At 38.2% G+C, this 26,167-nt stretch overlaps 1 protein-coding gene across 1 annotated transcript; it reads right to left on the bottom strand.

Moving 5' to 3' along the window:
* Nucleotides 1–8,407: 8,407 nt before the first annotated feature.
* LOC123956424 lies at nucleotides 8,408–18,373 on the bottom strand. Its single transcript, XM_046028599.1, has 8 exons — nucleotides 18,271–18,373; nucleotides 13,228–13,527; nucleotides 12,232–12,543; nucleotides 11,791–12,099; nucleotides 10,373–10,429; nucleotides 10,087–10,176; nucleotides 9,648–9,703; nucleotides 8,408–8,827 (listed from the first exon to the last, which is right to left on the bottom strand). The coding sequence occupies exons 1-8, from the start codon at nucleotides 18,338–18,340 to the stop codon at nucleotides 8,528–8,530; spliced, it is 1,494 nt and encodes a 497-aa protein (XP_045884555.1). The 5' UTR covers nucleotides 18,341–18,373; the 3' UTR covers nucleotides 8,408–8,527.
* Between the last annotated feature and the right edge of the window lie 7,794 nt (nucleotides 18,374–26,167).

Raw genomic sequence — 26,167 nt, 5'->3', positions numbered from 1 at the left:
TGGTGATATTCCTGATGATACCTCAGGTGATACTGCTGGTGATACTGCTGGTGATGCTGCTGGTGATACTGTTGGTGATGCTGCTGGTGATACTGCTGGTGATGCTGCTGGTGATACGGTTGGTGATACTGTAGGTGATACTGATGGTGATACTGATGGTGATATTCCTGATGATACCTCAGGTGATACTGCTGGTGATACTGCTGGTGATGCTGCTGGTGATGCTGCTGGTGATACTGCTGGTGATACTGTTGTTGATGCTGCTGGTGATACTACTGGTGATATTTCTGATGATACCTCAGGTGATACTGTAGGTGATACTGCTGGTGATGCTGCTGGTGATGCTGCTGGTGGTGATGCTGCTGGTACTGCTGTCGTTACTTCTGGTACTCTTGGTGGTACTGCTGGTACTGCTGATAATACTGCTGTTATGACTGCTGGTGATACTGGAAAAAAAAATAAAACATTGTAATTTAGCAAAAAATTAGACAGAAAAACCCTTACTGTGCTATGCAAGTTGAGGGTTTAGGGTGGCATGATTACATACAAAGTCAATGCAAATACGCAGAGAGACATAATTTCCTGTCCTGCGGAGGGGGCTCTGCCGGCGACGCAACGGGATTTGCGCAAGTTGGAAATTTTCAACTTGAGCAAGAAAGTTGCATGACTCTATGTTGTGGTAGCCTATCGGTGTTGACATTGTCTAGACATCACCGTCAGCAGCAGAGCGTTGTTTGGAAAGAACGAGGCAGAGCGGGGCAGTAATTCTCCGCTGGCCAGCCGAGAGCTGCTTAGCTAGGGGGAAGTGTAGAAGAAACGGCAGTGCTGCAGCTTTTGGACAACTAAACACCCGCAGTCAGACTGGATTATGCTCTGAGAACTTGCTTTTGTTAAATTAACTTTTTATTTAAATTTTTGGGGATTAAAAAGTTCATTTATCTTTACTCGCACTTCTCGGTAGCGAGCTACCGTATGTTTCCAGTTCCACTGTTGTTGTCGTCAGTGGGCTTCCAGAGCTCTCTGATGTTGCGGTGGCTGTGGCTCAGGAGGTAGAGCGGGTTGCCCGTTAATTGGAAGGACGGCAGGTCAATCCCCGGCTCCTCCGGGCTGCATGTCAAAGTGTCCTTGGGCAAGATACTGAACCCTGAATTCCCCTGCCAGTGTATGCATGTTTGAGCCCTTAGTGTATAAATGTGAGTGAATGCAGATGTAGTGTAAAAGTGCTTTGAGTGGTTGAAAAGACTAGAAGGGTGCTATATGGAGCGTTTACATTTTTTGATCTGAACTACATTCAGAAAACAAACATTTACAAAGTTGTTGTCTTGCTGACAGACCTGACAAAGCATGAATTCATATGTCTAACAAAACGGCATCATATTGTAGTTATTTCGGCAACAAACTGAATCACAGAAACCACATAAAAATGTTTAATTTGGGTTCATACATCTGTAGTAATCCCGGGTTGTGTGTATTCACATTATTGCGTTGTGTGTGAACACTTGGCAGTAGTCCAGCCATAAAACCAGTTACCCTCCGTCAATGTGAACCAGGGTCAGCTTACATCTACACAATAAAACAACATCACTCACCTACAGTCATCACCAGTTTGTGGAAGAATTTGTTGCTGCGTGTTTCGTCAGTGCTTTCTGCTCCACACCAGTATGTCCCAGTGTCGTCTGTTGTTACGTTTCTCAGTGTTATGGTGACATTTCTCTTGTCTTTGTCCTCCTTCATGGAAAACCTCCCAGTGTTCTTCTTTGGCTGCGCGGTGCTTACTAGAGTTTCACATATAGATGGATCTTCTCCCTTACAGATGAATTTGTTTATCGGAGCACCATTTGGATATCGACACCAGTATGTCAGATTATGGCCAACAGTTGGAGAACATGTGAAGCTAGGTGTATCTGCAGACAGAGACAGACACACAGCATCTTTTATCAGTGACTGTATTTAACAATATATTTCAGAGATACCTTGACTGGTGTGAGTAAATCAAAGCTAAAAGTGTCAGATGTGTGCTGCTCACCTTCAACCTCCAGCTGTATCTTTCTGAGAGCAGCTCTGTAACTTCCTTCATGTGTTTCCACTCCACACCAGTAGACACCAGCATCATGTGAGGACACGTTACTGATGGACAGGCTGAAGCTACTGTTGGTTTCTGTGAGAGTGAATGTCCCGTTTGACTTCAGAGAGGATTTTGTTGATAAAATATCCTCACAGATTGAACCGTTCTGTTTGCAGAAGAACTTGTATTTGTTTCCTGTGTGATCACATGTGATGGTGGTTTTAGCTGTTCTGTACGCAGTTTGAATAAATTGTCTCTGGCAGCCGTCTGTCTCTGCAAATAAACAAGAAAGGTAAAACATGAAATCTAACACTGTGATAATGTGCTAACACATGATGTAAATGCAAATCACCACACTCGTACAGTAAAGTGTGAATCATGTTACATCTGCTTTTATTGGCATTTGATCTTTACTGCGAAACTGATTTCCATTTTGCTTATCTGAGTAGATGATGACTTAAAACAGAAAGTGACTCTACTGAATGTGGAATTGGAGTCAAAACACTTCCATATTATATTTGGAATAATGGCACCAAACTTGACATGTATGAAAGCTGAATTAATCTGATTTCAACAATGTATTAATTGATATGTGACTCTACACATAAAAACAAACAGAATATGTTTCTGAAATGGCATTAAATTCATTATTTGCATTAGGTTCTTATCATTTTAATATGTATATATTTAAGCACTGGATCCAAAGAATGGATTTGAATGAAAATGAGTGTCTCTTACCAACTTCCAATTTCACTTCCTCTGTGTCCTGGGATGAGTCCGATCGTTGGTGAAATTTACACTGATAGTCCCCGAAGTCCAAACGTTCAAGTTGTTTGAAGGCCACTCTGAGCTTTTTGTTTCTTGTATCATGGTACAGGGAAACTCTGCCTTTGTTTTCCCACACATTCTTCTCGGAGCTTCGTATGGTTTCTTTGGGAGTAACTACATCAATACTTTGATATGTTACATTTGGTTTTGGATATTTGCAGGTGAATTCAATCCATCCTAATGCACATCCCTTCACTTCAGACAAGGCCTCACAACCTGTAGATCAAAAACAAAAGTTCACATCATGTTAGACAGGGTTAAAAAAAAGGGATTATTATCATGATATATTTTCATCCACCCATCCATCATCAACCGCTTAATTTGCGTACAGGGTCGCGGGGGGCTGGAGCCTATCCCAGCTGACATTGGGCGAAAGGCAGGGTACACCCTGGACAGGTCGCCAGTCCATCGCAGATGATATATTTTACCATCTATAAATTTAGCATCTTCCTAAATTGCATTTAATTTGTATTAGAATTTAATTTCATGTTCATTGGTCCCTCCCTGCCTTGCTGCTCCAGACTGCGTTCTCCAGATTGGTGTCCGTAGGCTGTTGTAGCATGAGCGTTACTCAACGCACTGTTAGTGTTGTCCATCGAAAGCCGGTGTACCAAATTAAAATAAAATACATGTGAGAAATAAATAAGTAAAAAACAAAATAACGCAAGAGGTCTAATCACTTCCAAGGCTTGTTTTCATATATTTCAAGGCTTTCTTGTAAAGAATTAAATCCTTCATAAAAACCAAAAACAGAGGTCTTACCTTCATAAATCGTCTCGGGTTACGTATGTAACCCTTGTTCCCCGAGAAGGGGAACGAGACACTGCGTCGGTGACGACACTAGGAGGGCCCTAGAGTCCACCATGCCTCGAGTAGAGTGCGCCCTTATGGCCATAGGTGAAGGTAACCCGCGCACCTGATAGGCCAGGGAAATAGTCTGAACAATCCAGTTGCTGATTGTGTGTTTAGAAGCGCGGAGCCCAGCCTTGGGGGACCCGAAACACACCAGCAACTGGTCTGCTTTCCTGCTGAATAGAAAAAGGCTAATGTGTCCGGTGTGCTGGCGTGCTTATATACACCTCCAGTTACGCCGTCACATGCTACCGTTCTAGCAACACCAATAGGATTGGAGGAGTTTCATTCATGTTTCAGTCCTGCCACACCCAAAGGCGTTCCCATAGTGTCGTCACCGACGCAGTTCGAGTTCCCTCGAAGGGGAACTACACTTATGTATAAACTGCTTAGCAAAAATAATTAAACTCTTAAACATCAAGTCTCTTTTTTTTATCCTTCAATATAACTCCAAATCTCAAAACACTGGTGCTTGAGAGTCCTTTTCAGATATCCAATTATATAAAAAGGATTTTATATAATTACAAGCAAAAAACAAATGCTCTAAAGTTTCTATATCCACATCACAGAAAGTGCAATTATTCTTATCAATATTAAATCGCTTTCAAAAACAGGTTACAATGATAAAAAGCATTTAATATTTTAAAATGAGTTTCTTTAGCTTTTGGTGAGAAAAAAGCAGAGTGAAGTATCTAGTTCTTAATCTACTTATAATTTCTTTAGAATGATCTTTTAATATATTTTTCTTTTTAATGGTAAAGGGAAAAGTTCAGAGGTAAGGACGCCCCTTATAATTTTGTTCTCACTTATTCTTAAGTCCAGTCCACCTATATAAAGTGACTGCATCCGTGGCTCAACTACCTCATAAGACAGCATACCTCTAACCAAGTTCACCATTGCCTGTGGAATTACCTTAATAACCATTGAAAATTGTTTATTTACAAAATAGACCCTCTCTCTACCCACTCACAGTGACATAAAGATTTTCCTTTCACCATAATACACCTATTAATCCATGTGGGACTACAATGTGGGGTGAAGTTGTGTTTATAAATCATTTTCCAATAAAGGAGGACCTGCTCATGAAATTTGGACAGCATGAAGTTTAGCAACACCAAAATCACATCTTAATAAAAAATCAATCCCCCCACATTTATCAAATATTTCAGAAGGAATATTAAACCAGAAGCTATCACTATTTTGTGTGAATTTCTGTAACCGTTTAAGTTTTATCACTCCATTCATGGCCTCATAGTCAATCACATTTAAACCCCCTTCTTCTAGCGATTTTACAACATCTCCTTTTCTTAAATAGTGATGTCTGTTTTCCCAAATAAAGTTAAAATTAGTTTGATTCGTTGATGTAATTAAATTATCAGTGACGGCTTGAGAAAACACAGAGTACATAACTCTAGATAATGATTAAATTTTAGTAATTAACACCCTTCCAAAAATAGATAAATCCATCTGTAACCAAGAATTAAGTATAGATTTACTTTTCTATATACCAATCTCAATATTTTGTTCTTGTCTGGTTTTCCTGTCTGTTGTTATAACCACCCCTAAATATTTAACTTAGCTAACGGTAGCTAACTTAAGCTGAAACGATTAGACAGACTGGTCTGAATGAGCTCTCTATCAATGCAACTTACATGGTTTCTGTCAGCAGACAGCATTTTGAATCAGTGGATCACAGACTTTCAGTGCCCAGTTGTCAGAAGTTTCTTTTAATTTAATGATATTGATCATTTCCATAATGGTGTATCTTTATTTTAACACACATCATGTTTTTTCATCACATAATACAAGTAAATTTTTTGTGACCAAGATTTGCAGGGTGGGAAATTTAACAGTGAAGTCAGTGCTCTCTGGTGGACAGACTATAATCTACATCATGCGAGGGTTAGTTAGTGCAAAGTGCCCACAGACTGTTGTACATTTTCCTTTCTAGAAAAACAGTACTTTGTACTCTACTTTGTTGGCTACTAGTTAGTTACAATAGAGGACTGGATTGCGGCTGTGTTATACTTAACTAATACAAAATGAAAATAACCAAATCCAGATCAACCGGTTAATTATTTTATAAGCAGGGCAGTAACAAGTGTAATCTCTAAGATCAGTAGTCCAATAGCAGCAAACGTTTTACCTGTCATCAGTGAGAGGAAGAGAAGAAGAAAGATCTTCATTTTGTTGGATGCTGAGATCCTCTGAGAGACAAGTTTTCTCTTGTTGGTTGGTCTCCTCTGTCTGCACAGCTCTATTTCTTGAAGGTATATCTTATGATACCTAAAAGCTACTCCCAAATTTTCTATCCTTCCCCTTTTATCTTTCTTCTTTAAGTGTTAGTCACATCTCCTCCCACTTTATACATTACTTCATTTACACAGTAAATAGGAAATGACTGTAAAGAGAGAAAATACATCTTTCCTGTTAGAAAGTCCCTGATATGAAATATTATATGTCAGAGAGAAAGGTCTGGTCAACAGTTATAACAACAGACTGTAATGGGTTCAACCTCATCATTATTCATGATATTCATAAATTGTGTGTCTGCACATTTTCAAAAAAAAAACAGGTGACATTTTTATTCAACAATTTTTTTTTTACCTAAAACCTGTGGATGTTAAACCTTTGGGCAGCAGTAGCTCAGTCCGTGGGGACTTGGCTTGGTAACTGGAGGGTGGTTTTGGTTAAAGTCCAGCACAGACCAGTCAAAAGGAGTTCACACTGGTAGCTGGAGAGGTGCCAGTTCACCTCCTGGGCACTGCTGAAGGTTCACCTGAGCAAAGCCCTGAACCCCTAACTGCTCAGGGAGCCTGAGTACGTGGCAGCCCCCTCGCTCTGACATCAATGTTAATGTATGTGTAGAGGTCCTGTTTGTGCACGTGTAAGCATTTCGGACATGTGTGTGCCCCTGTTGGTGGCTTAACATATTATCACCTTTAAGTTGAGATGATAAACTTGTTAGCAAACAGTTTCTTATTTCCACATCAGGCAGTCACAGAGCAACACATGGTCATTCATCTGTCCAATATTCTCTGTGTTAGCTCTGTTTTTGCTCTCCACCCTATCCTGATTGAAATATTTAACTCTTTAGCTGCTCTATGCTTGACTTTGTTCACCAGTTAGTCTCTAATTGTGTCGGTCTGCTGTTTGCTGCTCAGCAGATAGAGTACAGAGGCCTTTTACTGAACACAAAACACTGAAAACACTGAATACTGAAAACAATGATCTGAAACTCACTCTACAGCTCTGTAAAGCCGAGGGTAGCTGCAGATTTAGCTGATAATATCTGTAGTCATCACTATTAGTAACACCTTTCATAATGTCTTCAAACAATAATAATATTGTCTTTGGCCTTTTTTATGTGTGATTTCCAACAACAATTAGAGGGAACCTCCCACTAATGGATGATTATGTAAAACCTTGGTGTATCAGGAAATAAAATTAAGTAGTTTTTAAGTGTCAGATGTTGTTCAGCATGTTAATGGCAGGAGAAACAGCTCTGTTAGAACCAGAAGCTGTTGTTATCTAACTAAGCTTGGGAAAACAGCAGTGATGACTACTGAGGATGTCTATGTTGTCATGTCTCTCACTATTTGTTTTCCATCTATCTCTGGCTATGAGACATTTTCACCCTTAACTGAAGAGCTATTTAAAACAAACAGGATGCAAACCACAGGCTCATTTATTCTCCACCCACGGCACAAAACAACTGCTGCTGGGGTTACGAAATATATATTATTATATTCATAAACAGGTTATATTGTATTCTGCAAGTCTGTCTTTGTGTTACAGTGTCTCCTTGCTCAACAACAATTACTTCTTCAACAAAACTTATTTAGGAAACATCACACTCTCTGTGCCAGAGAATTTGGATTAATAAACTGTAGTTTGAAATTTATCCTGTTGTGTTAGTAATAAGAGGAACAGATGTGTATTCAAATGATTTATACTCTTTTCTATGAAGTGCAATGGGGCTTGAGCGGCTATGCAGTAGGTTATGAATAAATGTACTTGTATTTGAAGAGGCAGGGCTCTAACAGTCATTAGTATCGAATCATGCTGAACATGCTCACGTCAGATTATGATCTCCAGTGGTTGGCTCTACTGTCTGCAGATTGGTGTTTTGTTCTATTTTAGGTCAATTACAAAAAGCACTAGCCCTCATATGTTTCTTTCACTGTTATTGGAGTATACAACAGACATCACTAAACAAGAGGAAACTGTGCTAATGGGGCGATTTAAATAGAAAATAAATGTATCTAAGATATTCAGCACACTAAAGTTAAGTTACTATTAGGTAAATTTTTATGTGATTGTTGCATCTTTCAATATCTTTTGACGTTTTTCTGTAGAATGAATCATCGAATCAAGCATGCAGTGCCATCTCCCACAGTGTCAGTCTTGAAATTACCACCAGATGGCACTAAAGAACCAAAATGTCAAACCCTCCACACATTAAATTTAAAGATTAAATGAAGAGACTGTCATACCAGTGTGGTAATTAATGAGTAATATTTTAATTATTTTCTTTTTGCACTGTATTGTATGAAGCATAATACATCTCACATTCATTAATACTTTTTCTTTTACTATAATAGCCTTATGGGAATGTCATTAGTTATGCAGATAATTGGTCATAAAGTATTGGACAAATAAACATTTTATCTGATGATGACACTAAATGAATGAATTATAAACAATCATGTCAGGAATGAGCTGAAATCTTGACCATACATTTAATAAATGTCATAAATTCCTGTCAAGGCTGATCTTTGCTCAGTGTTGCTGCTGTAGCCTGTTAAGTGTTGCATAGTGAGCTGAAGAGCTGGACGGCTGGTTGACTGTCCAGTAGGATGGATTTTGCTTCACAGTAGAATATTTGCAGGCAGCAGAGATGGGTTTGAGGATCACTGCCTCACCACCAACTCTGTCAGAGCTGCTTTGAAAGTTGACGGTAGAGTAATGCAGTGAGGCAGAGGAGTTTGTGGGAAAGTTGACATTGGCATAAATCGTGTTCATGTCATTTCCTGAGACTGTAGTCTGGATGTGCTGCTGTATCTCCTCGTAGACATAATCCTACCAGTGAATAATAAAAAATACAGTCTGAACAAATCATGTCAAATCTTAACAAAAAACTCTCCATACAGAACGTGCTCAACATTGTCAGTTAAATTACAAACAGGTTAATAATTCCAGGACCTCTAGTTTTACTGTGGTGTCAAAGTATAGCAAACATCAGCACGGGTTTGTACAAAGCCAGGAGTAACTGATTCAGAAGGTGCTTTTAATAAAATAAAATTTTAAAGATTAATTAGTTGTCCCGGTGCCACACTATCTTCTGATATATTTTGATGTGTTTTTTTTTAACATTTCATATTTAACACACAAATTATTTCCCTCATTCAAGTGAAATAGTAAATATGAAATGAAATACAGTGTTTCTTGTTGAAGCTACTCTGCAGCGGGTTTCTGATCATTATCTCATGTGGTAACAGTATTACTTTATAGGAAGTGTGTTGTTTACAAGTTATCCTCCTGCGTTTCTGTTCAGAAGCTTTCTAGAAAACATGGAAGAAATATCTTTGCCAGTTGGTTATCAGAGGTCGTAGTGCACCTCAATCTAAATCCGACCACTGTAACACAAACATGCAGCAAAAAACAAGGTTCTGTCACTGCATGAGTGAAAATTCATCACTGTGTCACTGTTGGCCAATATTTATTTACACTAATTCTGTCTTTAGCAAAGACTCCGAGTAGCTCTTTCTTATATTTATAACACAAATACTTAATACCAGGCACCATCCAGAGATGAGTAATCCAGCTATTGCACATTTTTTTTCCAGCTGTAACAATTCAACTTACAACCACACACTGAGACATTCATTTATACACTGACCTCTCTGATGTTCTGTGCTTCTGCTCCTTTTCTTGTGTTCTTTAAATGTGAAAATCCTGGCAGAAAGAAATAGAAGAGAACAAAAAAGAAATAAACAAGCAGACTTAAGGACACAAAGTGAATTCATTTCACCACTTTTCATCAAATTGGGACACAGTCTCTCTACCTACAAAATCTACCTGTACTGTACATATTTTTCAGTTTGGTTTAATGTAACAGAACTTAACTAACACTGTTTATCAGCAGAAATGATGAAGGATCAAAGCTCAAAAAAACGTCAACATCCAGGCGAAAAAGACATCATGTCTAGTTACTACTAACGTCATACATTCTGTCTGATTTGGCTTTATTAGTCATCACCTACACATAGGATGGAGCTGTTGAGAATGTGGTTTACTGTGTACAAAATGTGCGTGTTTCTTCTACAAATAACTCTTACGTTTGTAGATAAGGATCAAAATTAACACAAACAGCAGCAGCAGCAGCACAACTACACAGACAATCAACGTAACGACGACCAGAGAACCACCTGCAAGATAAACCAGACAGCAACATAAAAATCCAGACTTGTTTAAAACACAGTTAACACAGGACATTGTCATCCAAAGCTCCCTGTGTTGAGGAATTAAAAAGGAATTTTACAGAAATTGAATTTCAAAACGGTTTATAAAATATTCCTCCTGTTGCTCTTCTGCAGGTTTAAGATATCAAACATGCTCTCTTACCACGACTCTCAGCAGACATAGTAGTTGACTGGGTTGAAGAAACAGGAGATAGTGATACTGAAAAAAATAGCAAGAAAATAGCACAGGCTGGATTTGTTAACAGATCCACCTCGAGCATAAATGTAAACATTTTAATAATTTTACCCCCATTGGTTCTGACACACAATAAAAACTCACTGTCATGACTTACTGGGACACTTGACATAGAAGCACCTGTATTCATCCTACTGTGTTCAAAACATCTGCTATTTAAAAAAAGGTCTACTGTGTAAGGAATAGTTTGACAGTGTGGGAAATGCTCTCATTTGCTTTCTGATGGATCATATTTACATCGAACAGTAACACTTTCAATGTACTGACAGCAACGTGTATTGTTTTAAAACTTGATAAAATGTCAACTGATCCTTAAAGAGTATAACACATGCACAGGGAAACACTCAACACTAAATCTGTGTTGATAAAGTTGATCACTTGATAAGGGTTCTGGTTGTTGCTGATACAGTTGTGTTGTCACATCACTGCAGGATGCTGCTCTGAAAATGTGCAGGAAATGAAAACAAGAGCACAAATAGCAACAACCTCAAGTGATCTTACTGCAGATTGATGCAGTCAGTGACAGGATATGAAAGAAAAAAAAGGGAAATGCTCTTTCTAAGAGGCTTATTTAACTAAACAAATTACAGAGCTTAATGAGTAATTAAGTGCTGTATGTGTTTGAAAATGGAATGAAAAAACACAGTGAACATATTACTACATTCACTTTTTTGTTTTTCAGTTGGTATTGTATTTAAACGTCAAGGAAATCCACTTTCCTAAGTCAATATTTCTAAAGTCAGTGACTAATCGTGTTAATTAATTTTGATCTCAATATTGACCACAATAATCGTGATAGTGATTTTGGCAATAATCAAGCAGGTCTAATAGGATGTTCTTGCCAGGACTGAAAATATTAACTCAGTTGCAGAGGTGGCAAGAGCAGTAAAACATTCTACTAGTACCATTATGTACTATTACTTTGATTAACTTTTACTTTTACAAGTACAAGTAAAGTTACCGGTGGATAAGACACCTGCCTTTGGTTTGAGAGACACTGTGACACGTCTACCAATGTGTCCCTGAGCAACCCCTAGTTGCTCCAGAGGCTAACTCTGATTCTTTCATTGCTTCTTTTGGTTCACCCGTCGCCATGGTGAATCATTGTACAGGATAGATGAGGGTTTTTTTTATTCGCCATGCATGCATTTGGGGGTTAACATACTTAAAGTTGATTAAACTGATAGTCAACTCAGAGTTCAGGATTAATTAAACCTGCTTTCATCAATAATTACTATTGCATGCTTTTCATGCTTGTCATCCATCAGTTACCCTCCTACAATCTGAACCAGGATCAGATTACATAAACCAATGTAAACACTCACCAGTCATCACCAGTCTGTGGAAGAATTTGTTGCTGATTGTTTCGTTAGTGCTTTCTGCTCCACACCAGTATGTCCCAGTGTCGTTTGCTGTTACGTTTCTCACTGTTATGGTGATATTTCTTTTGTTGCCATCCTTCATGGAAAACTTCCCAGTGTGGTTGAGCTGTGCAGTTACTAGAGGTTGACATATAGATGGATCTTCTCCCTTACAGACGAATATCTTTGAATATGTTTGTCCGTTTGGATATTGACACCAGTATGTAAAATTCTGTCCAACAGTTGGAGACCTTGTGAAGTTAGTAATAACGGCTGTAGACAGACAGACGGACAGACAGACAGCATTGTCTATCAGTGACTGTACTAAACAACATATTTGAGAAACACCTTAATTGTCTGTGTGAGTAAACCAAATATTAAAAGTGTCAGATGTGTGCTGCTCACCTTTAACCTCCAGCTGTATCTTTCTGAGAGCAGCTCTGTAACTTCCTTCATGTGTTTCCACTCCACACCAGTAGACACCAGCATCATGTGAGGACACGTTACTGATGGACACGCTGAAGCTACTGTTGGTTTCTGTGAGAGTGAATGTCCCGTTTGACTTCAGAGAGGATTTTGTTGATGAAATATCCTCACAGATTGAACCGTTCTGTTTGCAGAAGAACTTGTATTTGTTTCCTGTGTAATCACATGTGATGGTGGTTTTAGCTGTTCTGTACGCAGTTTGATTAAATTGTCCCTGGCAGCCGTCTGTCTCTGCAAATAAACAAGGCAAAAATGTGAAATGTAAGTAAATAGGAAAACGTTTCTATAGCGCCTTTCAAAACCAAAAGTACAATGTTCGTCACAGGTGCACAGAAAATCCACAAATTGGAAATACAGCAAGAATTCAAGGGAGTGGTTACACACATAACAAAATATCAGAAAACACAAAACCATTGGAGGATAAATTATAAAAAGATGGTTAAAAGGCTGATTGATAATATAAGTGTTTTTAAAATTTTGTGACTCAGCTGATCAAAAATATCACTAATAGTGTGCTATGGATGGAAATGCACCTTTTCTCATATATAGTAAAGTGTAATAATTCTGCTTTTGTTTTAATTTGTAAGCTGAAGACAAAATGACTGAAAGGTGATAGTAAGTTTACAAAATGCAGAATTAAATGTTTACGGTTAGGAATGAATTACAGTGCGTTCAGATGTTAAATATCAAACTTTAAATAACTGACTTAGGATTTATCAACAATATTTGGCTTCATGTGTGAATCAAAAACAAGTTTCTGAAAATTTTATCCATTACATGAGCTGTTGTGTTGTTCCATGCTATGTTGTAATATTTATGTTTTTTTGTATTATACTTATATTTTATTATTAAAAAGGTTTGACTACGTTTTATTTGAGTTTATTGAAAAACATATGAAAAGTGAGTGTCTCTTACCAACTTCCAATTCCAGTTTCTTGATTTCATTGTCTTGGAATTTACACGTGTAGTTCCCAAAGTCCTCATGTGCAAGTTGTTTAATGACCACCCTGAGATTATTATTTTTTGTATTATTGTACAGGGAAACTCCTTTGTTTTCCCATACATTCCTCTCAGTGGTTTTTATGCTTTCTTTTGGAGTAACTACATCAATGTATTTTCTATTTGTCGCTGTGTATTTGCAGGTGAATTCAAGCCATTCTGTTGGACATCCCTTCACTACAGACTCTTCAGAGCCTTCAGACGAGGCCTCACAGCCTGTAGATCAGACAAAGAGAAAAGTCCACATCATGTCAGACACTGAAACAATCCCAGAGCTACTGCAGCATTCAAAATCAACTCTTTCTGAATCAGTAGTTCACAAAGATGAACCAGTTAATGCCTGCCTCTCTGTCAGTTGGAGGAAATATAGAGTGAGGATGAGCTCTGCTGTAAAGTAATTAGTTTTATGTCTATTATTATCCTCTTGATGAATACTGCTGTGGAAAACCACCTTTCTCTTTTTTTTTGTCTTTTTTTTTTATAACTGTGGCTATCTGAAATAATCCGGTGGTTATTGTAACCAACAAAATGCGATGATGTGCAAAATCGAAAGCCCATAATAGCACAAAGACAACTTATCAGATGTTGAAAGGGGGAAATTTTACTCTGTCTCATTTCAAATTTGATGCCAGTAACACGTTTCAAATAAATTGGTAAAGGCTCCAGTTGTATCACTCTGTTGCATCATCTCAGTAAAAAAAATTGAAATGTAGGAAATAATAATAATAAATGTGGATATTTGCAGTATTAACAGATGTTGTCTCTGCTGTCCCTCTACTCTTTAGACCTGAGGACGCAGCAACCATAATTTCCAAACAGACTTTATATTTGACTCATTAGACCACAGGACAGTTCCACTTTGCCTCAATCCATCTTAAGTGAGCTCGGGCCCACAGAAGGCAGCAGCGTTTCTGGATCCAGTTTCCTTTTTGCATGGTGGAGTTTTAACATGCATTTGCGGATGCAGCAACAAGCTGTGTTCAAGCAAATGTGCCTTAGCCCATGCAGTGAGGTATACTACAGAATTGTCTGTTTTTATTGATGTGCCGTCTGAGGGCCCAAAGATCATGGCCATCAAATATTTTTGACCCTTGACCCTTGCGTAAAGGGGTTTCTTCTGAAGCTTTTAGTGATGTGATCTATAGGCAATAATGAATTCCCCAGATTATTTGTACTTTTATGATGTGAAACATTCTTAAATTGTTGAACATTTTGCCAGCACAGTGTGAAACCCTCCCCACCTTTACTGACTCAGCTATGAGGTTGTGTGTTCAATCCTTCATCCGGGTATATTTGTTTCCCCTCTTCAACAAATTATTAGATTATGAAGAGACTGTTTCAGATGCATACAATAAAGCAAGTGCTGCAGTGTTTGTTTTTCGGTGTTTAATCTGCATCCATCAACCAACGGACGTCTTTTCATTTCCCCAGTATTGCCAGGCAGACGACATTTAGGGGAATCACGTTTTCAAACGACTATCTTAGAGGTGTGGCAAGCAAGCTCTTTCTTAATGTCGTTCAGAATTTTTCAAAGCAAGATTTCTCTATTCAACTTGAAATAAAGCATTGCTGCAAAAGGCTTTTATTTTGCATGCGCAAGCACTAAAGAGGAAGTGATTATGTGAGTAACTGGTGCTGTCGTGCAGGGGTGGACTGGGACAAAAGTTCTGCCCTGGCACTGCAGCCACACCAGCCCACATTACAACGCTTATCAACTCACGAACAGGCGCATTCACTACATACATTTGTAGACAATAGAGCACACATTTGTAACAAATTAACTGCAAAAACAATGTCTCTCCGTCTGAGTCTGAGCTTTTACAAATCATTTTCTACTGCAGTTAATTACAAACCCAAAGTACATTTACATTTACTCATTTGCCGCTTTTATCGAAAGGATCAACAAAGATTCAAACTGACAATTCATACAAGTAAGAACACTAATAAATACTAGTAAGAGCTAATAGCACATATGGCATCAATGGGGTAAATACCTAGGAAAAGAAGTAAGAGTTAACAAAAAAGTGCAATCAGTACAGGAGAATTGTAAGAGATAGAAGAAGAGCACAGGTGCATGTTAGAGGTCAGGAGTTAGAGGTGTTATAAGAGAAAGTGTTCTCTGAAGAGATGAGTTTTCAATAATTTCTTTAAGCTAGAGAGGGACGCCATGCTAGGCTACATTTTATTTATTTATTTTATTTTATTTTTTACAACCTATTATTTTCTTCCAACCACTAATTTTTACTTAATGTCCCAACTTGAGTAACCTCTGAATGGGTTGTTTAGCTTGACACATCTTGGGACAAGGCTGGCAATTGCCTGTAAAAAACAGTTTATTTACATATATTCGTATTCGAATCGTATTTCTATTTCTACTAGCTTTGGTTATTTCTTATTGAACCATTTTATTCTAATTCATTCTCCACCTTTATATTAGTGTTTACTCACTAGCGTACTTGAATGTGCTTTCTTTCACTTCAGTTCTCATTTCCCCACACATGCACAGACATACACATCTGCTGCAAACGAGGTGGTTTGTTATTGAGGCAGCCTATTGAAACCTGTGCTCACTGTTGTTTACCTGGTTGTCAGATATTTGCCATGTCAGCGTCCTATAACGCAATAGATAGCATCTCTCTATGGTTTTCTCTACAAAATGATAGGGTTCGGTAGACTAGACAGCTGGCTGCAATTACAAACCTTAACCTTTAACTAGTTACCTCAATAATAAGCAAGGAAGCAGTTTTAAGCTGCAAACCTTTCAGTGGGTATGTGTGGGCATGGTATCTGTAAATGTCTTCTAAATATCATACAGGCCATGTTTTTTGGACAAGTTGACAATGAGTGATATCGAGGGCCATATAGGCTACAAACAGGGATCTAATGGCTTCATATTCACAGAGTCTTTACAGCCCAGCAAACACCTGGTGTTTTTTTATTCACCTGTCTTAACTGTTGTGCTGCAACTTATGATTATTTTCATTGTTGATTAATCTGTCGATTATTTTCTTTATTGAATTGATTTGTTTTTTTGTCTATGAAATGTCAGAAAATTGTGAAAAAAATTCCATCAGTGTTTTTCCAAAATTATGTCCTCAAATATCTTGTTTTGTCAGTAACCCAAAGATTTACTTTGTTTACTGTCATTAAGGAGTAAAGAAATCAGAAAATATTTACATTTAAGAAGCTAGATTCAGAAAAGTTGAGTAAATACTCAAACCGATAAATCCATTATCAAAATAGTGGGCGATTTAATTTACAACAACTAATCGATGAATCATTAGAGTTCTAATTAACTCTATTGTCACTGAATTCTGCCATTATATACAGAACAGTTCATTTTCCCATCCATTTCTGAATGTTGCTGCAGTTATGGCTGTTCAATTTTGTTATCATGAGTTAGGTTCTTGCACCTGTTTCAACATACAGGCCATTTTTCAGAAATTAAAACGGCCAAAAGGAGCGGTACCTGAATTTCACTTCTATATGAGCAAAGAAAGGTTATGTGTTTTTACATTGTCAAAAACAATCAGTAATCGAAAAAGCATCGCTTCCTGTGTACAAACTGTGTCTCTCGTTTCATGTGTCACAGTATTGATTAATCTACAGGTTATTTAGTGCTTTAACACACCCTGAAGTTTGCCCTGTCAGAGTTTTTTAGTATAAAAATAAATCGTGTTTAAATGTCAGGAGTTCCTATAGTGACCACAAGTGTTTATCTTGTCCTGCTGCTAATGTGGTGACTTTCTCTGTGTTGCAGCATTTATTAAAACATGTTTATGTCATATTATAGCAACAGAATATGCCAATAGCGTGGGTCAGAAAGACAGAGGTCTGATAACAGCAGATGTTTGAGAAGGCGTTTCTGGACATCTCTATTAGAAACATTAGTCTCTGAGCTGATAAAGTCTCATGCCATATGCCATGCGCTTTGTTCAGATAATGCAGGAGGAAGGCCGAGATAATTGGGGAGAAGACTAGACCACAGGTACAGATCACATTATTAAGTCTTCTCCTTGGACTAGGAGAGGAAGCTGCATGCTTATATTAAGAGAGCGGCTGATATTTATTTTGGCCAGTCTCCTAAGGAGTTCAGAAAAGCACTCAAAATGCAGATCACTCGTGCTGTTCTTACTAAAACAACTTTAAATTCATTTCAAAATGTGAAATTTGTACAGGCCTATTCTGTAAATAGCTTTTTCATTTTTATCTTAATTTTATTGTTTATTTTGATTTTTGTCATTTGTCTTGAAATTTGTCATTTGTTCACTGTTTCATGCAAATATCCCCAGTGCAGATCAGTAAAGTCTTATTTTATTTTAATCATGTCAGGTTCATAAACAATCTCCATCTAACTATTTCCTCCCTGTTTTAGGTGCACACTTGCATATTTACATTATATATTTATAATATATCCTTAATATAATATGAAATATTCAAAACAATTCAAGTTTTTGGCTGTCAGGTTACATTTGAAACTGAATATATAAAATAAAAATTTAATAAATTTTCTTTTTTAAAGATAAAGGACAAAAGGTGTTTGCAGTTACACATTAACAAGGTCACAGTCATGTCTATTTATTAAATACAAGGATGGTAACACAAAAAATCTAGCTTGTATTGTTGTGTTACTTTTGACTCAGCTGACCGGGTCGAAAGTAACAATGTGCCACTTATGTTTAAAGTGAAATTATTAAGGAAGTCGTTCTACATTTGTACAAAATATCACCTGATTTTGATAGACCACACCTGTAAGTTAGTGACCACAGCAAAAATATATCTCTGTCTACAACATAATCTTTTAAAATCGCAGCTCTCCCCTACTGTGACCTGTGTTAAAGTACAAAAATTGTAGTTGAATCTACACCACAAAATGTATTGAAACTAGTTAATTTTAAGAGGTGTAAGTTTTCTATCAACTCTCCAATTTCAGGAATCAGGCAGCAGAAATCGTTTTACCTTTCATCAGTGAGACGAGGAGGAAGAGAAGAAAGCTCCTCATTTTGTTGATCTTGGATGTTAAAATCATCAGTCAAACTATTTAACCCCAGTTGGTTTTGTCAGTTGTCTGTTTCCATTAGTTGGTTGATCTGCTGTTTCTTGACAGACCTGTTTCCTGAGATGTTACCCACCAACTTCCTATCTTCTTCCTCTTTCTGTCACTGTCACTTTGGTTATGTATATTCTGAGCATTAGCCCTGCCAGTCCCAGCAGATCAACAGCGCTCCACGTAGTGTTTAAGAGAGGCTTGTTTATGAACCGATATCACACTTGGTTGTAACATTGCATGTTGCTAAATCTTCCTAATGGGAAATGAGGCTTTACCAAGTTCATTAATAGTTGCTTGTATTATTCATTGGTTATTATGGTTTAGTGAACTATTCACATTCTAGGTATTGACCTATGAAGTAAAACATATAGTGACAAGGTCTCATTTGAGTAATCTCAGAGTTTCTTATGTTATTTTTAGATTTTGTCAAACACAGGTACAGGAATAATGGATTTGGACTCAAATGCAGACCCTAAGGCTGAGCAGGTTAAATTTACTGTGTTAATTTTATCCAAGTGAATGTGACAAAACAGGAGGCAGGCCGTCTAGGGAATAACAATTCCAAAGAACAAGAAAAAAAAAAAAAACATAAAAAAAAAGCAATAATCCAAAATAATCAGAATAATCCATGGAAATGGAAAAAAGACTCATACACAAAAGAATCAACAACATCTAGTACAGTAACAGAGACTAATCACTTTAGCATCAGCTAAATAAATTAATGTAAATCTAACTCATTCACAAATTTTTCAAGTAAACATAACTCTCAAATATTCGCCTATAATCTGGTTTACTACAGCGGTATGAACCCAAAACAAACATTTTTCTGTGGTTAAATTGCAATAACGGATCACAATGATGCCAAACTAACTAATTGATGATTTGTTAAACATATGAGTTTATGCTTTTTCAGGTCTGTCAGCAAGATGACAAGAAAACATCTTTTAAATGCTGTTTTTCTAAATGTTGTTCGGGTCGATATGCTAACTTGTTATGCACAACGATAGCTGGAGTCAAGTAAAAGACACGTATTTTCTGAACTTACCAGGTAGTTCAACTTCCTCGCTTACTTTTCTCCAAGCAGTCTCCTGTTTTGTATATGAAGTTGCATCACAGAGCAACTCAGTGGCTCACTGCAGCAGACAGGTTAATAAGTGCAAGTAAAGATGAATAAACTTTTTAATCCCAAAAAATTTTAATTTAAAAGTTAATATAATAAAAGAAAGTAACTCTGAACTCCTCCTGCTGGTAAAGGGCTCAGTACCGGAGCGACTGGGGGTGTTTATTTGTCCAAAAGCTCCGGCACCGCCCCTGGCTCTCTCCTCCGTGGGCAGCTCTGTTCCTCCACTTTGCCTGCTCCTCTACAGCCCCGTAATCACTCTTAATTTCAATGTTTTTAAATATTTTACTACCACCTTGTGAAATGCTGTCATTGCAGACATTGCAAGTGAATGCTTTTGTTTTCCACCATAAAATATTTCCACGGTGGAGACATTTTAGCTGCATCCTGCCACAGACTGCTTTCTGATTATGATAGAGGAGGTGACTGGTTGGCACTTTCCAGGACTATTCAGGACCCGTACGCCTCCAGGACTCTGAAGTGTGCAGGAAAGATTGTGGCCGATTCCTCCCACCCAGGACACAAACTGTTTCTGACACTCCCCTCGGTCCATCAGGAACAAAACCTCTGATTGCAGTGGGCCTACTCAACAAAGCCCAGGTCCCCACTGTCACTAACTCTCATGCCCCCCCTTTCTGATTCTGATTCTATGTCGAAGAAGTACAACGGTGGTTTGTAAAATGTGGTAGCAAATGTGCCCTTAAGCAAACACTAGCTGACTTCCTCTTCCACCACCAGTGTTTAAGTGTGTGAATGTGTGATGCAGGGAAAAATATGATAACAATGGCTGCAGAGGAAACCATTAAAGGAGCATCCTGCAATGTGTCAGTACCAGAAAGTCTTCGCGCTGACCTCCACAATCACACTGTTGATTGATTGTGACCATGCAAATGTTTTTAAATAACGTCAGAATTTTTAAAATGTGGCCCTAAACTTACTTTATTGATGCTTATAAGTTAAAGGCATCTGCCAAATGAGTAAATGTAAACTGATCATGTTCAAACACCATACAGGTGTGTGCGAGTTTGAAGCTGTGACAAGTTACCCAAAACTGGGGATTGAACTCATGACCTGTCGCACATTAAAATGGCACATCAAAGTTTACCATGCTACCAAATGAGCCGTAGCACCAGAGGGCTGATGATGGTCACAATTTCACGAATTTTTGATGAATTTGTATGTGCATTTGCTTTTACGATGTAGCTTTTCAGCTGTCATTCTGATATTTTCAGTAGCTGAGCATGAGAATATGTGGCATGAGTCCACACTCCAAACATGATGATTTAGCAAGTTTTAAAAAATAGCAAGATGACTGTGGGTTACCTTTCCAGTAAAGTTTAAATCTAAAAAGCTAAACCTCTGTTGAGGAAGATGCTGGTATTTTGAGAGAGAAAAGGCTTGTGGCTCCATATTGATGCCTATTATCTGCTTTTGGCCGTTGCAAGTGAATCGCAAGGATGTTGGAGGGTAATTTGTTTTCCTCTTTATTTTTCCTAGTTAAAGAGTTGGTTTGGTTTTGAAATCACTTCTAAATTAATCTCAAACTACATGTTTCTTTTGACATACTTTGTTTAGTAAAGATAATTAACCCTGCAGCCAGACACACTCACTAGCTGGCTTTTATCAAGCCAGCTAGCTCGACCCCACCTGGACTTACCTGCTGTAGGTCCCCTTGAAGGTCAGCTCTGTTGTAGATGAACAATGGCGGAAATTCACGACAAGAAATGAACGCAACGGAAATTCGAAACAAGAAATGAACGCAAAGCGATTTGGGACGGTTTAGTTGTATTGCTTGTTTGGAGTTTTGCTTGAACGTTTGACTCGTACCTCAAGCTGAGCTGAGGTTTGATCCCACGTCTCCAGGTCTCCGGTCTGCGTCCTTCCCCACTGGACCGTCTTCAGCGCTGATGAGGATGAACAACCAGAGAGAGGAAGAAGATCAGACTGAGGAAGGAACCTGAAGAAACTTCCCCTTCATCAGTATGGAGAGGAAACTTTGGATGGATGAACTTTCTGAAATTTAGTTTATAATAATCATGTTGTTGAGCTGTCTGAGCTGCTGGTCTCATAATGTTCAGGTGAAACCAGATCCTGTTGTTGTCTTCTCCCAGGTAGTGTAGAGGTTAGGAATCCTGGATTTTACCCAGGTGAACTGGTTTTAATTCCAGCGTTGGGAAAAGGTGGTGCAACTGCTCTTTATCTTTGTTCTTTTACACAGTGTGAAGAAAAGATTTGAATCCAAACATGCTTCTAAACCAGCATGTGCTCATTTGCTAAGACACACTAAATGAAACTGGGATCTGCTTGATCTTCATCATCACATTATTGAATTGTTGAACAAAAAGAAAACATCTAATCACAGTTGATAGAAAGTACTTGCATAATTATAAATCTCTATGCACCTGTGTGAAACTCATTTGCACAACTCTTCAATCAGCAATCAGTCCTCATCCATCTATAAAAGAGGCCACCTCTGTGTTGCTATTTGCAAGCATGGATCATTTTTCTTAGGGAATAATGGAGCTTGAAGCTGAAGGGGCACATCACAAATTCATTTTTGTGGATGAAGCCAGCTTCAACCTCTGTAAAGTGAGGAGACGCAGGAGGAACATCGTTGGGCAGAGGGCCACTGTCACAGTGCCAGGTCAGAGGGGTGCCAAGATCACCATGTGTGCTGCCTTCTCCAATGATGGGGTCCTTTGCTACATACCAACTATTGGCCCATACAATACAGAATGCCAACAATCACATTTCTTGATGCATTGAAAGAAATACTGATTCCACCCAAAGAGAGAGGGCTGTTGAGGCCTGGCAAGGCTCCATATGTCATAATTTGGGACAATGTGGCTTTCCACCACTCTCGCCTTGTGAATGAATGGTTTGCAGCACAGCCTCGTATTGTGACGCAATTCCTCCCTGCATACTCGCCTTTTCTGAACCCACTCGAGGACTTCTTCTCTGCTTGGAGGTGGAAGGTGTATGATCACCGGCCATGTGAGCAGATGCCCCTCCTGGAGGCAATGAATGCTGGTTGCCTGGCAATAGGTGCAGAGGACTGCCAGAGATGGATACGCCATGCAAGAAGGTATTTCCCTCGGTGCATTGCAAGGGAAAACATTCAATGCGATATCGATGAGAACCTGTGGCATAATCGTCAAGAACGAATGGACTGAATGTGAAAGATAAAATATATATATATATATATATCTTTTTTTTTTTAAGGTATTTCCACCCATAAGTTTCCTTTGATAGCTTTTTTTATTTCCAGTATCCATTTGAGTTTGTAAAGTAGAATATTTCATTTTGATGGTTGTATTTTTTTGTCCATTGTGGTCCTAATGATTGATTGAAAGAAAAAATAAATTTGACCACAAGTTGTGGCGTTTGATGGAAATATTTGCTTATGTTGCATGTTTTTAATGTTTTGTGAGTGTTAGAGCATTTTGCTAACAAAATGAATCATGTTGGCCATTGAGCTTCAGTTTTATCCTGTGTGTTAACTGTTTTGAAAATGTGATGTCAGAGTGGGGGAGATGTGTTTAAGCAATTGAGAAAAACTGAAATGAAATGTATGAGGTTGATTGCTCTTATGTAGTATGTTGTTATATGATACTTTGGCAATATTGTTGTTACACATTCATGCCAATAAAGCTAATTTGAATTGAATTATACTTGTATGCGAACAATATGAATAAAGTTTGAGTTTATTTAACTTTGATTTTTGACAACGTGGTCAACCACTTTGCATTTATCGACTTATGCAATGAACTTATGCCAAGATGTTTTGGGGTATAAGACTCTTCAACAGAGACTGGTATAATAGATTGTGATCAGCATGACATTAACAATTGATAATGTAGGTAACAGCAGACAACTGTACATAATCATTTGCATCGATGTGTCAAAGCATTGGCAATTTGTTCAAAAGAATGAGAAATTGCTTTTTACGATGTGCACAGGTGACGAGATGATGTGGAGGTTGAACAAGTAGTTTTGAGAATTTCTATTCTGATCTGAGAAATGTGCCAAGGTGATGAACCCATAGTTACACAGGATACTGCACTAGTGGAGCAAAAAAGAATATGATCTTATTTAGATATTCAGCATGCTAAAGTTAAGTTACTATTTGTACATTTTTAGGTGATAGCTGCATCTTTCAATTTATTTTGATGACATGTTTTCTGTGGAAACAGGTAGTCTTGGTGAAAAGGTGGCAGCATGCATTGTCATCTCCCACAGTGTCAGTCATAATATTGGCAGCAGATGGCACTAAAATGAAATAAATCATACCCTGCAGATACAGTTAATTCAGATAAAATGAAGAGACTGTTACTGGTGTTGTAAATAATCAGCAACATTTTACTGACACAGTATGACACAAAACACGTCTCATTTCATTAATGCTTTTCCTTTTACTATAGAAAGCCCATGGGTCATTGTGCAGATATTTCATCATAAAGGATTGAACAAATATACATTTGATCTGATGATGACACCAGATGAAAGTTATTACATTTCATCCTGAGAGGTACATACGGTAAATGTCTGAACCAAACTTCATTGCAATCCATCCAAGAGTTTAAATATTTACTCAAAAACACAAATGTCAAAATACGTTTTTGAGAATAAATGTCAAAATATTGAAATACGTGGCTCATAAACATAATTCTTCAAATATTTGTTGTTACCCATCGTCCGAAACTAAAAACAATACCAATAATAAGATAATAATCAGCTGTAATATGGTTGTAAACAACCCCATCAGAAATAAATGATTTAAAATCTTGACCATACATGTAAATGTCATGCATTCCTGACAGGGCTGATCTTTGCTCGGTGCTGCTGTGGCTTGTTGACTGTTGTGTAGAGAGGTTCCTCTGAAGAGCTGGACGGCTGGTTGACTGTCCAGTAGGATGGATTTTGCTTCACAGTAGAATATTCGCAGGCAGCAGAGCTGGGTTTGAGGATCACTGCCTCACCATCTGCTCTGTCAGAGCTGCTTTGGAAGTTGATGGTAGAGTAATGCAGCGAGGCAGAGGGGTTTGTGGGAAGGTTGGCATTGGCATAAATCGTGTTCATCTCATTTCCTGAGTCTGGAGCCTGGACGGGCTGCTGTATCTCCTCGTAGACATAATCCTACCAAGTAAGAATGAAAAATGTAGTCTGAACAAATCATGTTGAATCCATATAATAAGTACTGACCATATAAAATATCCTCAACATCGTCATTTAAATTACAAATAGATTAATAGTTGGAAAGATTAATTCCAGGACCTCTAGTTTTACTGTGGTGTCATTTGGTTTTACAGACTAGTGCAAACATCAGCACAGGTTCGTACAAAGCCAGGAGTAACCTATTTAAAAGGTGCTTTCCATAAAATAAAATTTAAAAGAACAATAGCTGTGTCGGTTGTCCCCGTGCCACACCAGCATCTGCAACACATTCTCACTCCCGACGTGTCACATTTTGACGCTTGGTTAAGGTGTCGCCTTTTACCGCCCTGGGTACCCCTTTTGCGTAATTTTTTTGACGTTTAGGACTCCACGGTCAAGTTCCCAACGCTTAGCTACAACAAATATACAACTTTGTTTCACATGGGACACGAACACCGCTCTCCTGGTTCAAAGTCGTGGTTCTGGCCCTCCATCCGCCCCAACCACCTCCTTACTCAGTGTTTTCAAATACCTGCCTTTACCGTCTTAAACTGGCGCTACAGGGCTTCCCCCACTACGTTGAACTATGAGGCTAAAGGGTTCCCCTGTGTGTTACAAAGTGATTCTTTCGATGATTCTTGACCATGCGTCCGTATGTGACGAGTTGGGAGTGAGGCTGGCTTCTGATATGTGCCGGAAGGCCCTGATCACATTCACACTGTTACACATTCACACCTGGAAGTTGCCCAGTACAACTGCAGCCTGGTCTGCTGGGGTTATGGGCCTTGCCCAAGGGCACCTAGGTGGTGGTAAATGAGGGAGGGCAAGAACTGTTTGGTTTACTTTCCACACCCTGATTTTATTCTGCCTCCCGGTCACAAGCTCACTTACCTCTGGTATCTGTACATTTCAGATTTCAAAGACAAATTATTTTTCTCATTCAAGTGAAATAATAAATATGAAATGAAATACAGTATATCTTGTTGTAGCTACTCTGCAGTGGGTTTCTGATCATTATCTCATGTGGTATAATACTTTATAGGGAATATTTCATTTAGAAGTTATCCTCCTGTGTTTCTGATCAGAAAGTCTGAAGGAAAACTGGAAAGAAATGAGATCATAGTGCACCTGAATCTAAATCTGACGACGGTAAGTAAAATATGCATAACAAACACACAACAGGATCTCCACACATAGCAAAAAGGGAGATTTTGTCACTGATAGAGTGAAAATGCTGCATCCTTGTTGGCCAATATTTATTTACATTATTTTTGTCTTTGTCCCAGAAGTTTTTTCTTATACTTCCAACCCAAATAATTAAATATCAGGCATCATTCAGAAATGAGTAATCCAGCTTTGTTCAGTGAGATCAGTTCCACCTATAAAGTACCACCACACACAGAGACATTCATTTATACACTGACCTCTCTGATGTTCTGTGCTGCTGCTCCTTTTCTTGTGTTCATTAAATGTGAAAATCCTGGAAGAACAAAAAAGAAGTGAACAAAAAAGAAATAAACAAATAGACTTAA

Source organism: Micropterus dolomieu, linkage group LG18, assembly GCF_021292245.1.
Source record: "Micropterus dolomieu isolate WLL.071019.BEF.003 ecotype Adirondacks linkage group LG18, ASM2129224v1, whole genome shotgun sequence".
NCBI classification, from domain to species: Eukaryota; Metazoa; Chordata; class Actinopteri; order Centrarchiformes; family Centrarchidae; genus Micropterus; species Micropterus dolomieu.
The sequence above is the reverse complement of the archived record's forward strand: the minus strand, read 5'-3'. Positions and strand labels throughout refer to the sequence as shown.